The sequence below is a fragment of the Strix aluco genome, chromosome 3, assembly GCF_031877795.1.
Source record: "Strix aluco isolate bStrAlu1 chromosome 3, bStrAlu1.hap1, whole genome shotgun sequence".
NCBI lineage: Eukaryota > Metazoa > Chordata > Aves > Strigiformes > Strigidae > Strix > Strix aluco.
Window position 1 is genome coordinate 28693468 of NC_133933.1, and position 16133 is coordinate 28709600.

General features: G+C 39.5%; 1 protein-coding gene across 1 annotated transcript in view; it reads left to right on the plus strand.

Moving 5' to 3' along the window:
* Positions 1-16133, plus strand: part of PTPN14 (protein tyrosine phosphatase non-receptor type 14) — a 120917-nt gene that overhangs the window by 83497 nt on the left and 21287 nt on the right. Inside the window, exons 8-14 of the mRNA XM_074817916.1 lie at positions 1008-1095; positions 2816-2904; positions 4509-4596; positions 5350-5432; positions 7735-7792; positions 11114-11192; positions 12795-14284. Of these exons, the coding sequence (XP_074674017.1) occupies positions 1008-1095; positions 2816-2904; positions 4509-4596; positions 5350-5432; positions 7735-7792; positions 11114-11192; positions 12795-14284 (1975 nt within the window). The remainder of the gene's footprint in view (positions 1-1007; positions 1096-2815; positions 2905-4508; positions 4597-5349; positions 5433-7734; positions 7793-11113; positions 11193-12794; positions 14285-16133) is intronic.

The window sequence follows — 16133 nt, forward strand, 5'->3', positions numbered from 1 at the left end:
TTATATGACAGAAAATGGTTGTAAAGGGACGAATACAAATCTCAGAGTCTAAGGTCATTCTCAGTCTCAGTTTCAATGCAAGCTTGGGCCTTTGATGCAACCAAAGGTTAGCTTCCAAGCTGACCATGAACAGGCCTCGTTCTGTTCTCTCTCTGCCATGGGCTGCTTGCATGTTCTTGGTTAACTCAGACTTGATTGGTTAACTAGGACTCTTTAGTACTATTTCTGCAACACAAAGAACAAATATTTATCCTCACTTCAGCAGGTAGATCACAGTCTACCTCCTTTCTCTCCCTCTTTCTCCCAAGTATTTGTATGATTCCTATATTTCTGTTTGTAAGCTGTGGTAAGGAGGAGCAAAGAGCAGAAATACTAATAGTGGCCTTCTTTTGGAACAACCTGCAGTCTATTCTAACCTGCTTTTGAGAACTGAAACCTGTCTGAATTCCTGAGCTATGTGACAGGAGCATGTGTAGACATGTGTGTAAAAGTTTTCAGCTGGTTGCTCTCTTATGAAAGAGAATCTGCTCAACATTTGGATTTAGCGCCTGTGTTTTTGAACAGCCAACTTGAGAATGTAGGTCTTCCCCTTTAAGTCATTTTAAGAAACTTCAATGGATTTGTATACTACTTATGTAAATCAGGACCCATATGGCTCAAATTGGCTATCCAAAACTAGACACAACCTGATGCAATGGTCTGATGATTTAATAAAGCCTGGAAAACATTTGATGTGTGCAGAAGAAACTGAGTAATATGATCAGTTCAGTTTGTTCCTCCTGTAATTTGAACTGTGCTTTGTACCCTACCTTAGCTACACTTAGTAAAATTCCTCCCCTTGCTGATTATGATCCTAATGTTGAAAGTTAGTTTTGTGTTGTGCATTTCTAGGCAGCATCTCCAAAGAGTCTTCTAAAGTGGTTTGTGAATCTCCCATTTCTTCCCTGGTATTTTCTGTGTGTGTATAATATTGAACCATTTGCTGCCTTTTGTTACTCTAATTGCAGTGGCATTACAGCAGCAGAGGCTGAGCTAATGTACATCAATGAAGTGGAACGCCTTGATGGGTTTGGACAGGAAACTTTCCCTGTGAAGGTATGTTAGTGGATATTATAAAGGAACCACTGAATCAAATGATGCAGAAGTCTGCAGAGATCTTTGGAACACATGAAAGTCATGTTTGTCCGAAAGAGGCAAGACTTGTTTCACTGTTCTGGAGGGTGAAATGACTGCTGTTAGTTTGAATGGATGTTGCAGCATGAGGGTATCTTAGACCTGTAGTGTTACTTTTCTTCCACCAAAATCCTTTTCACAGAAGAGGTTGCTATGTGCTAAGGCCTGCTCACTTTGGAAGCAGAGATGCTCCTTGGTTTTCTTTGAGTACTGCCTGAGGAAGAGTGGCTGTAGACAAATAGAACTGCATTCAAAGGGAAAAATGAAAGATTTCTCTTTTGTTCCTGTTAGAAAATGTTATTCGAAATATGTTTTTCTTTCTATATAGATATTTGTATGTATACACATGCACATGTGTATATTTATACATGTACAAATACATACAGTTTCCCAATATCTTTGCCTTCTAAAGCTGCCTCTGGGACAAGGCACAGGAATGTGTAATCCTCTAATCACAGTAAATTGAAGACTGTCAGCTGTAGGACCTCTGCTGACTTGTAGTATATGTGGAAGAATGCTGGCATATAGCAGCACTGAGAATCAGTGCATAGGCTGGGGCTTGAAAATTGGCATCCATCATTTGTTTGTAAAAGGCCTAGCACTTACTAGTTAGAAACAGGTGCAGATACTCCATTGTTGCCTTTTGGGGATCAAGTACAGCAAGGCCATGAGAACAGTTCTAATCTGATCTATTAAAATGCAGGGGCACTTGATGGTTTCTAGAATTTGCTCACACGTAGTGCATTAACTTCTCTCATATCCTTTCTTCTAGCAATTCTTTTTAACGGCACTCTTTGTTTTAGCATGATTTTTATTTACCACTTCAAAGTGTGAATCAATTACTGTATATGCAGCTGAGGGGGAGTTGTTTTTGTTGATAAATGTAGAAAAACCTCCTTGTCAATAGCATTAAGGTTTTGTAGCAGAAAAGAAAAAGTATTTTTAAGAAAATAATTGATTCCAAAATGGAACAGGAGCACATGGTTTTCAAACAGGAGCCTGGAAGGACACATGGGTAGGCACAAAACCAGTAGAACTTCTGACAAACAGTGTAAAAACAGTGGACGTGTGGGGCATGCAGATGAATATTTAACCCAATAATTGAAAAACAATGGAGGATATATCTACATAGAGATAAAAGTACTTTTTAGGGTGACATGCTGTGAACTTCTACACAGAGTACTGGAAGGAGGAAGCATGAAAGGTATAGCTTTTGAGAGGGATTCCATCTCCAGGTGTGGTTTTCTGAAATCTCTGTGTGTTTTAACAGATGGCTGGAGAAATACTGAGTGAGAAAGAGGACTGTTGCTTTTGGTAATCATACGTGCTCTAGATAGCTATGATCACAATGATAGGGAATGTGGGGTATTATGCAGTTTGTGGTGTGTGTGTTTAATAGAGGAGAACTTTGGGCTTGTTTAGCCTTCATCTGTTCTCACTAATCAACAGAATGAATCCAGTTATGTGTTAACTGCTTTGAAAGAATGAAAATCAGAGTCCAATCAAGCAGCAAAATACAGGTTAGTCAAGGGTTAGTCCTACATTCATCCTGAAGAAGCGCTTCTGTTTGGTAGTTCAGCATGCATTCATATGCATGTATTGGCCACTTTATTAAAGTAAATGTATTTTCCTTTCTCTGCAGGATAATCACGGAAATGACATACACCTTGGAATTTTCTTCATGGGAATCTTCATAAAAAACAGAATTGGAAGGACAACTGTGATCTATAGGTAAATACTAGGGTCTTCTGTACTTAAAGCGAGTCTCTTTTCAGAACTCCATGTGTGGGGTTTTTTCCTTACATATGTGACTTCAACAGTGCCAATCTAACAAAGTAGTAGTCACCTTGCAGTTTTCAGGATTGGCCTCTTGGCTGTAAGAGATGTGATAAAGAATATTTTCTGATGACTGTGAATGGGTTTGATGGCAAGAAAGACGTAGTTGTTTGTCATGTATCTTGTTCTGCTACAAGGCTTTGATCCCTTTTCTTGCCTTTATGTCTGATTCTTTGATGCTTCTGAATGCAAATGTCTTAAACCCCACAGTTGGCAGCCTAGGCACTCAACATTTCTGAAAAACTCGTTGCCATATTTAGGTGCCCCACTAAAAGAAAGCTGAATTTTCTCATTCTGTAATTTTGAAAATCCTGGCTGTGTCACTTTTTTGTTGTTCTGCTTGTTTATTTTGGTTATTAAGAATCACTTAAGCCTTTCCATTAACTTTCTTTCATGGGTTTTGTTACTTATAAAAGTTTGTTCTACATGAAAATGTTGCTAGAAATCCCCATGATTCTAGGAAGGCTAGGGTTTCACTCATTCTTCTTTGCTGCTGTTCTGGTGGGTATTTCTGTTAATGTTGGTGTTAACTTGAAGTGGATTTTTACTAGTCCCTGTTATTAGAATATGAACATTTGTGCAGCCAAAAAATTGTGTTTATGAGGTGCACTAATTTTTAGTCAGTAGCTAAGACTTGTATCAGACTTAGGCTGGAATGTTGGGTTTTTTTGCCTTAAAAGGACTTTTAGTGGTCATCTTCAAAAATATTAGGGCTCCCTTTTCCATATAGCTGATGTTTTGCATATTTAATGTTGAGAAGAAATTAGATAATGCTTTAACTGCACCAGATGACAAAAGCAAGAAGTTTCTTTACATGTAGAAATTATAGTTGGTGCTGGGATCCTTACTCTTTGGAAATACGCACTTCAAGCATCCTGCCATGACATGAAGAGGAATGCATGCTGCAAACAGAACAAACAAGTCCTTTCCATCCTCATGGATTGCATGCAATGTACGCAAATGTCTGTCAGCTATTTGTAAGAAGATTATAACTCTGATCTTGGGTAACCTGACAATTACTTGAAAAAAAGATGGCAAACATAAAACCAGAGTATTAACATGGTATGCATAGCCTACATAACACTTGTCAACTTAACCTTCTTTAGGAAAGAATTGTCTCTGGAGGAAAGTTGGAACCAGCACTTGGAGAGGAATGGCACTACTAAAAATTTTTTTAAAATTTCAGTTCAAAGTTGCCGCAGTTCAGTAAAATGTTTATCATTAATGTATTTTCAATGTATCTTCTATTATGAGTCTTCAAATTGCTGTTTTTAAAGAGAGCTTTTAACTCTGCTGCTTTGGGTTAAGAGCTGAATATCTGTTTCTCCTTTAATCAGAGCATGACTTCCTTATTTTCCTGACCATGTTTCTTCACCAAACAGCTACTGAAAAGCTTTCACATAAAACAAGACTCATGTTGACTAAGGGATTCTTAATGTGTTTGTGAAATGTTTGAATGTATGTGTTGGCAAACTCTACCGCATTTTTTTACTCTACAGGTGGAATGACATTGGGAATATAGCACATAACAAGTCTTCGATTGTTCTAGAGTTGATCAACAAAGAAGAGAATGTACTCTTTCACACAGTAAGAAAAAGATCTAATCACTGTCATCAAGAAAGCTGCTTATATAGAAAATAAACCTTTCAAATTCCACTTTCCCAAAAGGGCTCACTCACCATAAGTCCTGCCCACCCCCTCCCCCACCCCCGTTCACTTTTTACTTTATGCAGAGAGTGAAATTAACTTCATTTAGCTACCAATATTTGTATTCTCTTTGCCAAGCATCCCGAAGTATACTATGTTGGGAAGTCTGCAAAAAACTGAAGTGCTTGTTTGATGAAACATCCACAGTGCCACCGCTGTCTTTCATGCTGTCATAAATATAGCAGCATAAGCAGTTGTAGAAACTGGGCATAAGCTACCATGTGTGCACATATGGGAACTCAGAGGGCTGCAGTGCTGTTCCGTGCTATTTAAAATCACTTCACATCTCCCTGAACCAAGGCCAGTATAGAAACTGGACCAGCAAGCTTGAGCCATTTTATTTTTTTTGTTGTCCCTCCTCCCCTCCTACTGTGACTTAGCAGTGAAGTGACAGCATGTAAAGGCATGCCACTGTATTTCAGTAATTCAATGTCTTGAATGCTCTTGAGGGCACTAGACATGTTCTTGGCAGCCAGATTCTGTACATGACGGACCTTACCAAGCATTACTGCAATTGGATTTTTAAAACTATTCTTTCTTACTTTTTGGTAAGAATAACAAAATGAATCATGAGATATACATATATATATATATATATATGTATGTTTTCCTATTTTTTTATTGCGTTTATAGGATGATCTTGAAAATGCCAAATATATTTCACGGCTGTTTGCAGCAAGACACAAGTTTTACAAACAGAACAAAATCTGCACAGAGTGAGTACTGTTTCTTCAGAGTTGTTTTCTGACACCCTGCTTTGGAATTGATCCGAGTTTTGGCATGTCTGGTTTTGTTTGTTTTTTCTAGTCACTTGTGTCAGTTATACTTTCCCTTTCCCCTTTTTTTTTGTTTTGTTTTAACCACCAGCAAAAACAGACAATTGAGATTGAAATTTCATTCTGAGCCTTGTGAGGCTTGATGCTCCCCAAGCAACCAAATCTGATAGTCTTGAATTGAAGCCCTTAGTCTCTGCCGTTCATAACCCAGAGCATTAGTATAAACTGGAGTGAAAGGTGACATACGTTAACATGCCAAAATGTGAATTACAGTAGCGTTTTGAAGATGCACTACCCATCTAGCAGCTAAGGTCAGTGGAAAACACAGGTTGTCATCTTCTAATTTGGGCAGTGTAATTTATCCGCTTCTTATGTGCGCCAGACAAGGGAGGACACCTGGGAACATTAGTCTGCATAGCCATACTAGCACAATGCAGCAGAGACTGTAAATCTGAACTTGAAGTCTCCTTTAGGCTCTACTTTGAGCACTTACTAAGGAGCTGGCCTTGAGCTAGTCCTCTCACAGGTGGATTCATCCGAACTGAAGGAAAAATTAATGAGGCTTTAGTTATAAGTCAAAAGTCTGTTTGTTAGCTGAGGATGTTTCACTTATACAAGCATGCAGCAATTTTAGTTTGAGATAGATTTAGCCTTCAAAAGTTTAGAGTTTTGAGAAATTTTCTTGATGTACTGTGTTTGTGTAGCAATGAGAACATCAATTCCTTGCAAAACTTATCAGCTTAGTTGGAAAGATATGAAGAAGTCACATCTCTATCAACAGCTCTAGTTAGAGCTGGACATCCCATCTGTTTGGCTGGGTAATGCCATCTGTTCGAAAATAAAGCCAAAATGATGAAGGAAAGATTGGAAGGTCTAGCTTTCTAATATTACGTATGCACACATTATATTAACATACGGTGAGTTAGAGTATTGGAGAGACCAATGAGGTGAACTGCATAGTGTGATCCTTTCACTTACAGAAAAAGAGATGTTGATTAGATTTCAGATGGTGCTTACAGTTCTTGGGAGGTGAGTGGAAGATCAGAAAAGACCTTTCTTAGTAGCATATAATTCATTTCAGTAGTCCAATACTAAATTTAATTTTAATGGTCTCAGAGGAATTGAGTTCAAAGGAAGCTCCTGATTGTCTCCCCTGTGACAGTCAAGAAATAAAACAAAATATCATAGTCTGTCATCTTGGAATACTGAAGCTGTATATTGGGGTCAACAGAGAGGACTGTTCTGTTACCGTTCATAATCCAGACTGCAGGAGCAATAGCTTTTGATCGTGTTGATTTCTAAACACTGAGCCATAAGTATGTGGGTACCATGAACTGGGTGTGTAGCAGCTTCATATACAACTTACAGATATTTGGACTAATGAAGGTAGGGAATGTCATGAGATTGCTGAGTGAAATAATTGGAGTTTAAATGGTTTTTTGCCATTAGAACTGCTCTCCTTACCACAGTTTCGTGTAGTATCAGCTTCTGTTAGAGCCACAGATACTGACGACAGCATATGCCAATGTGTGTTTTCTAGCCAAATAATTTTCCTGCTCTCTGTGTTAAAATGATAGTTGTTTGTTTTCCTGTGTGCATTTCCTCTAATCGCACATAACATCATTCACCAGATCAGAAACTGTAAGAGGACAAATTCTACCTTTCCTCTCTTCACGTAAGCACTATATTTCTGCTTCCTTCAACTTGTTTCTTTCCCTTCCTCATTTTTTTTTTCTTCCTATGCTCCTTGTTCCTTCCACTGCACCTGCCTACTCTAACACTGTATGTGGCTCTGCTAGTATTATCTAACCAGTTGCCTTTTGTTTTTTTTCCTCCAGATCTGTGCACATTGCTTTGGAGTGATTGCTCTGAATTTCATAAAATTGTCGTTGTTTTAATGTTCACCTTAAGTCACCTGAGACTGTGCCTGTGCGCTATGTTCAGTTTTTATTGCTTAAGAGACTTGTTTGTTTGATTCATTTTTTTTAAACCAGAGCTTTTCTTTCTTGTGTTTCCAAGTAAGCCAAATAGGATAATGAACAGAAGGCATGTATATTTTGGAACTGGAATACTTCCTGTCTTTAGAGAAGAACCTGAATTATTTTCATTTATTCATATTTTTTAAAATCTCATTAATGAGCAATACTTACAGATTCTTCATCTCTTGTTTTTCCCATTCATTCTTGAATGAGAATTTAAATATTGTAGTTTCTAGTATTTCTCTTTACTTTTTCTTCCACAGACAGTCAAGTTCTCCTCCCCCTATCCGACGACGGCCCACTTGGAGTAGGTCATCCTTGGTATGTGCCACGGTGGGGTCTTTAAGAATGTCTGTACCATTTCTGAAGGGATGGGGCATTGTGTAAGGTGGAATACTTTCTAAATTTCAAATAAGCGCATTAACTCATTTCTTGTAGGCAATATGATTGGAATGAGTTTCAAGGGTGTGGCTGCCCAGGTTGATTAATTTAACTGGATAATATCACCACTGAGTATTAAAAATTACAGTCTTCAAGGCATTATATTTTTATTTGCCCTGCAGAAACTGAGCATCTTTTCTACTGGATTGAGGTTATTTCCATACGTAGAGAAAATAATCCTCTAGAAAGAATTTGAAGTGTCTTTTGCTGTATACATCAAAAACTAGTCATTACATAATTTTACAGCTTCGCATTTCACATTTCTTCCATTCGTTGTGTTTTTGTATAAAGTCTACTTTCAATTTAACAGCTTCTTCGGTTGGGAGCCTATTTTCTGTGTGAAGTTACTGTGATTTTAAGTAAAACTATTATAATCAGTATAGGATTGTGATTCAGAGTTTTTCTTAAATTCTATTTATTTCCATTTAACTAATCTCCATAAATACTATAAATCTGACAAAACTGGGCAACTTTTTCCTGAAGTCTGTGGGAGTCTTTTTTTCCCTGGTCACTTCTAAGGATGCTTTTTTGCATCCAATTTTAACATCTAGTATGTCACTATTTCTTACAGTAATTCAGAATCTGTTAAATAAGAGTAGCAACAGCCCTGCTCATTCCTTAGACAGAGGGCAATATTACCTGTGTGCAGGTTGCCGGTTTTCATGTGTGATGTAGGTTATAACTGCTTTGTAGACCTTCCCAGAGTGACAACTCCATTAGCCTGTCGCTTCATGGCAGAAAGCCAATGTGTCCAGGAGTGTTTTCTTGACATATCCCCATGGTGTGGTTATAGCTTGTGAAAGTGTTCCAAAATTAAGCTTAAGCAGGTACTGATATTAGGATAACTTGTATCTTTGCAGATTTCAGCACAGGCTATTTTTCTGTGTGCTTATATATGGTTTATTAGATCTAAAAGTTGCATTCTGTGTTTCCCAGCCATTGGCAGGAAAGCTGTTGTAGCTGACTCTGGATTTCTTTATCCTTTCATTCTTAGCATGTTTCTAAGGTGTCACAATGCAACACACAGGCTGTGTATTATGTTCTTTGAGGCATATTTACAGTATTTTTGGTATCTGCTAGTTTGATCCCTGGAGATGACTATGAAAAACTGAAGATAAAGGAATGAAATGTGCTTTGCATTCTTATGCTATGGCCTCAGATATATCACAAGGAGAAAAAGAGAGCTACCTTCTATATTAGATATGAAAAACGGAAGTCTACTTTTTCAAAGGAAAAACAAATCCTGCTGCTTCTCTGTTTTGAACAGAAGCATGCAACAAGTTTAAAAAAAAAAAACCCAAAGTCTGAGGAAGATCAAGAGGAGGAATGCGTGCTCATCAATTAAAAAGTGAACTGGGCTGCTAACCATTCACCTTGAACTTTCAACTGCTTTTTTCATAATTGTTTTGTTAACTTGTTGGAACAGTTCTCTTTGGGGAGAAGAAAAAAAAAAAAAAGCCCTCCTGACTGTTGTCTGCACTGTACATACCTTTATACACCTACCTATTCATTTGTCTTGTATGGTAATAAATCAGCAGGCATAAATGGGAAGTGGAATCTTTGGGGTGAGGCTCTGCCACTTCACTAAGGATCATGTTCATTACTTTCAGATTAAGACCTTTTATATGGTTTTGGCGTTGTGGTGAACCTGTATTTTATTAACTATTACTTTAAAGCCATTTTATGCTATTTCTTTTTCCTGTCAGGCCACCCAATGATGCTGGTTTTCCAGCAAAACCTCCTCAGTGTAGGAGATCTTAATATGATGATATGTTTAGATGATTTTTAAAAAAAAAAATCCAAGTGATCCTTTAATTTGGATGTTGATGTTCTGCAGAGCTCAAGCTTCTACTGTTTCATCAGAAGAGGCAGATGGGCCTTCAAAAAAAAAAAAAATCAATTTCTTTTAGATACCTTCCATAACATCTATCACAAAGAAAACTGTCTGCTCCAGTTCTATACATTCCCAGCAGAAGTCATTTCTTCCTTGTGCTTTTCCTCCACCCCCCACTTGTTAGGCTTTCCAACATCTTGGTTTGTTCCAGACTAAGCTCTGCTACTCAGGTTGCCAGCAGCAGGCTCCTGTGCCCAGATTGTTTGGTGAGAGTAGGGTTTTATACCCATGGAAGTTGTAGCAGAAGTATTTCCTGTCATCTTCCAGCTATGGCTTAACACAGCAGTTTTGTATGCAAGAATTCATGTGTGCGCTCAGTTTCTTTGATTCTCATTCCTTCTCCCCATTTACACAGAAAATGTGAATTTAACCCCTTTCCTAACCCCCCTCTTCAGTAGCTAACTTGTGGTGCTCATTTTGTGCATGTGCATGCAGAGGTAAATTATTTGGTGTTTCTTTTTCTTTTTTGCCTTGGGCATCCACAATATTCTTTAATAGTTTGAACTACTTGAATCAGCCTAGATGAAAAGCCCTTATTCTGGTTTAAGGAAGACATATTTGTGAGACAGGAGTGCCTTACTTCTCTTTCTGCTTACTTTGTATATCAAAGTATGTTTTCATAAACTTTGCTCAGTGACACCAGACAGGACATTACAGTGCAGGTGGTAAAATGTGATTGCAAAACGCATCCATTTACCAATGGACAAAGCTGGTGAATATGGCGTCAGCTGTGATTTATTTTGCTGCAAATGATCCTGCTGATTTAATGCTGATTTGCCCCCTGTGATACTTGTGTTAAAAAGCTTGTTGCAGTGCAGATTGTTGGAGGAGGGCTTCAATTCATTATCTAGGGAATCCAATATTTATGTAATTTGCAGAGTTATTTTAAGTCCATATGTGCTCGTATTGCTTGTTTTATTGCAGTTCTAGGTCCTTGAATTTGTTCTGTCTCCTGCTTTTGTCCTGATTAGGTGTTTGTTTTGTATTAATTCTTCAAGGGCAAGAGTTTTTAATAAATGTTTGAAAAGTTCTAAGTGAGCTGGGAGTCTGGATAGTGTTTTCTGAAGTGGCTGAGCTTAAAGGAGTGTAAACTGGTCAGCTTTGGGCTCTGTAACAAAATTTAGCGAACAATTTACGAAATGTTATTCTCTGTTCTATAAAGAAATGCCAAGCCATGTGTCTTTGGCTGGGTAATAAAGAGCAGAATTCAGTGGAAAGGGCATAGAACCATTTTTCCTGCTTCAGCTGCAAAAATTGTGGCAAACAGAGTTCCTAATGCTTTTTTTTATCTTGTGCTTTTATTTCAGCCAAGACAACATCCATTTATACTGCCTCCTATGCATGTCCAGTGCGGAGAACACTACACTGAAACACATAATTCACAAGGTACTTAGAGCATATACTTTTCCTTTAATGGATTTCCATTTTATGTGTATGCAAAGAAGCTCCTAACCCGTATGTCTAGATTTCTAAAGCCGTCATGGTCAAACGGGAGCTGCTAGTGGAGGAGAGATAACAGTTTTATAGTTAATGTTGCAGTAAGTCTTCTGTTTAAAGTCCAATTTCAGTTTTCAAATTTCTCCAAAATGTCTGCGCATGATTATATGGACCTTAAACTTGGTATTGCAGTTCAGTGAGCTGAAAAAATAATTTCTAAAGGAAGTATGATGGCTGTACTCAAAGGCAGTGCCAGCTGGGGCCAGTGAGGGAAAAAGAGACAGCAAATATCTTTTACTGTAGGAGAAATCATAGTGTTCTGGTCACAAAACTGTATATTTAGATAATCTTTTCTGCCGATTTTTTATCAGCATCTGCCAGCAGTGTTAGCCTTATGGACATGAGGAAGATTAACTAATTTTACCCCTGTGTTTGACGAATAAATTCTCTAAGAGGTTGTACCAGGTTACTTTGATCAAGGCTGGGAATGGAGCCCAGCTTGAAACACCTTGAGTCTCACACCTTTAACCACACCACCTTTTGGAATACACATAGCCAGGTGTTAGGCTACGTTCTTTGCAGTTCCTAAGAGGTACAGTTGAAGTGCTCTCACCAGCAGAGGAGCTCTTAGTCATACCTGATAGTGTTTTAGAGTTGTGTTGGTCTGACTAATTTTAAGGTAGAATTTGGTGAGTTTTGAAAGGAGCCATTCAGTATAGTTCCTTGCATACAGTAGATTTGACTCAGTGGCTAATATCGTTTTACTGTGAAGCTGAGGCTCTGAAGGGGGGGATATTCTCAATTTTCAAAGAATTGTAAAGTTCCATTAGTTTTACCTCAGACTTCTCTGTATTGTTGAAAAACTATATGATTTCAGAATTTTAGGAGCTGCTACTCTACTTACACAGACAGTCTTGCAGTGAAGTTGTGGTCCAGGACGTCATCTTTACCAACTTGATTCCCTCTTAAATATACTTTGCTTGAAGTATTTAATATTCTTTAGTGCATCTGTAGAGTGGGGTTTTTTTTCCTGAGTCTTGGTCATCCTGCTGTGTTATACTTCAGATCCTCAAAACTGTTGATTGGTCTGCAGTAGGATTTCCAATTTCACAGTCCTCTGCTACTTCAAATCACAGACAGCAATGCATCAACAGAAAAGGCAAGAGAACTTTTAGGATTACCATCCAGCAGCACTGGATTTTTAAGGTGGCAGCAGCAGTGTATCCTTCCAGGATGCTGAGGGAGGAGATGCCCCTTTATTCTTCCTTGCTACCTCAGGCAAAAACACTTCCTCTCTTTCCCCTTTCATGTTTCCCACAAGGATCTGAACTACCATATTTTGCTAACTGTTGGGAGTGTTTATGTGAGTAGCTTTGTTTTAGTTCTATTTCAGTGACTCAAGGATGCTCTCAAGACCACACGTTCCCTGCAGTTGTTGTACACTAAGCTGTCTCTATATTCGTTGGTGCAGACTGCATTTGAAGTTTTGTTAACATTGAATGAGTCCTTGTATGTTGAAATTGTCAATGTCTTTATCTCTGCTCTACACAGATAGCATTTTCCATGGAAATGAAGAAACTTTCTACTGTAGGTCTCAGTCCAGTCTGGATAGGTGTCCAGTGGACTTCAGCTACTTGAATGGTAATGGACCCAATGGGAGTGTATGCAGTGCCCACAGCATGAACTCCCTCAATCGCTCACAGAACTTCATCCAGGCATCTCCCATGTCTTCAAATCTGAGCATCCCTGGAAGTGACATCATGAGAGCAGATTACATCCCCAGCCACAGACATAGTGCAATTATAGTACCATCCTACCGGCCAACTCCAGATTATGAAACTGTCATGAGGCAAATGAAGAGAGGGGTGATCCAGATGGATAGCCAAAGTCAGTCTTTGAGGAATCTCAATATTGGAAACACACATGCTTATAACCAGCCGGAAGACCTAGTTTACAGTCAGCCTGAGATGCGAGACAGACATCCTTACACGATTACATACGGGCCCCAGGGCAGCGGCTATAACAAGCCTGTCTCCCCGTCTGACCAAATGAACCCTAATAACGCTGCTCAAAATAAGACAGCAGCCAGTGCTATATCCCACACTGTCAGCACACCAGAACTGGCTAACATGCAGCTGCAGAGCAGCCAGAGTTACAACACTGCTCACATGTTAAAGAATTATCTCTTCAGACCCCCACCTCCGTATCCACGCCCACGTCCTGCCACTAGCACGCCGGACCTGGCAAGTCACCGGCACAAGTATGTCAGTGGGAGCAGTCCTGACCTGGTCACTCGTAAAGTCCAGCTCTCAGTAAAGACCTTCCAAGAGGACAGCTCGCCGGTTGTCCGTCAGTCGCTGCAGGAGGTCAGCGAGCCCCTTATGGCAGTGAAGCATCATGCAGCTGTGAACAAGCGCCATAGTTTAGAGGTCATCAGCAATATGGTACGTGGTATAGAAGCCATGGCATTAAAAACTTTAAATGCCCCTCTGCCACGCAGGAACACTTTGCGGGAGCAGGTGCAGCCAGAGGAGTCAGTTCAGATGGGGCACGAAGTTCAGCAAGTTCCTCATTATCATCACAAAAAGACATTCTCTGATGCCACGATGCTGATACACAGCAGTGAAAGTGAAGAAGAAGAAGAAACCCCAGAATCTGTGTCACGGATAACAGCCCTCCATGAGAACATGGAGTACAGTGCTCAGCTGCAAGCTGCCTTGGCTAGAATACCAAATAAACCTCCTCCAGAGTATCCTGGGCCTCGTAAAAGTGTCAGCAATGGAGCCCTGAGGCAGGACCATGTTAGCATTTCTGTGGCTGTAGCCAGGGCCAAGGCCATGAGGCCAGGACCTTCCAAAGCCATTAGTGTCTCTCGAACTGATCAAATGGCAATAAATGGGTCTTCGCTGGGGCCCTCCATCTCAGAGCCTGACCTCACGAGTGTGAAGGAGCGGGTCAAGAAAGAACCTGTCAAGGAAAGGCCTGTGTCTGAAATGTTTTCTATTGAGGACAGCATTATAGAAAGAGAAATCATGATGAGGGTAAGTGCCTTCCTCTGTTGCAGTGGCTTCTTGGAAATTAGTAGTCATACAGGTCAGTTTCCATACCAGAAAACTGTTGGATCAGTAAACTGTGAGGAACACGTGGGCAGGAAGATGTGGATTTGCTTAAAGTTAGGAAATGTGATATTAAGTGCCACATACAATTTGGTTTTGTGGGTCTGTATGGCAGCCAAAGGGGCCGATCATGTGCACTGCTATTGGCCTTGTCTGCTTCCTCCGCTGCGGTGGTTTGGCTGCCGGCCAGATCCGCATCTGACCCAGCCGACGACGATGCCACCACCTGGGCAGCAATGCCAGCCCGGGGTGGGGGGCAGAGCACGCAGCCAGGGGACGAGGAGGCTGATTGCAAAGCCCCCCTCAACGCCTGTTCCCCTTCTGCCTGCGCAGTGCTCTAGCCCCCACGGATTTGAGGGCAGCGTGAGTCTGAAATGTGTTTGCCGAGATGGGTGGGAGACTGTGTTTCGGCGCTAGCATTTTATTCCTTCTTTGCAGGGGCGTCGAGTTAAGTACCAACTAATATATGACATAATGGAATCCCTTGAATTTTTCAAATGATCTCTTTGATTTCCCTTCCCGCCACTTTATAAAGCATAGTTATCTGAATAAAACACTGTAGCTGTAGAATATGGATTGCCAGTTTTGCCAATAAACTAAATGAGTGACCAGATATCTAATTATGGAAACAGCAGATGTAGCTGTGTGGTTGAGGATCTGAATTGTTTATTTTTAAAAAAAATGTACTCAAGGATGAGAAATAGGGTCCTTTTAAACTTGCAATGAATTTAGAATTAAAAGTATTTAAAGGCTTCAGTGCGACTTCACGCAATGGCAGAAAAATGAGGGGCACTTACCATTTAGTGACTTATGTATGTGCTTCATGTAACGCTGTGGGGATCACAACCGCAGTCACAGAAAGCAAAGTGCGTGCCATAGTTATCTTCTTCAGAACTGAGGGCTGAAACAAAAACAATTTCTGAAACAAATTAATGAAGCATCTAAACAGTCCAGAGCAGAAGGGGAGTTTGTAATGTACTAGATCAGTAACTAGTTAGGTTTAAATACTGCTGTATATTCAAAGAAGTTTTCTAAACATACATATAGTGCTTCTCATTCATTGGTGATCCTTACACTGATGTAATGGTTAGGAATCAAACTTGGGCCGCTAAATTGTATCATGGAGGCTGAATTTACTCCTGCAGAATCTTAAACTTTAAATGTAAAATAGATACTTGACTATAAACATAATCTTTCATGAATGAATACTGTAGACACTGGTGTAACAGCAAGCATATATGTGCTCTTTTGATCTTCTGAGGAAAGAAAACATTGAGAAGCAGGAACCCAAAGGATTTTAGGAGGAAATGAAGGTGAGAAAAGAGCTTAGAGATGTGTTTGAGTACTCTTCCTCTGAATAATAATTCAGATCAGCCTTTGGTCAAAAAGTTCTTTGTTGTTGTTTTGTTGTTTGTTTCTGAAAGTAAAGGGGTGGTCTTAGCATTAAGCTTTTAAGGTGGTTTCAGCCCAGATCAGCAGTCTTAACACATGGAGGCCTTCCTTTTGTCATAGGAATCACATGTTATAGTAATGGTAATTTGATGACCTTGATCTTTTAAACACAGACTTTTCTATTTTACCTCGCAAGTAGTAGTAATAATAAAATCCCCAAACAAAGAAAAAATACTTGCATTTTCCTGCTTTCTGAAAGTGTGAAAAGAAAGAGTGGGTTCTATTTTTGTTTCACTTTTTTGTTTGTTTTTCACTTAGTGCTCTGGAGAAATCCAGTGATGAAGAAAAAGCTCACAGGCTTTTCAAAAATCAAGCCATTTAC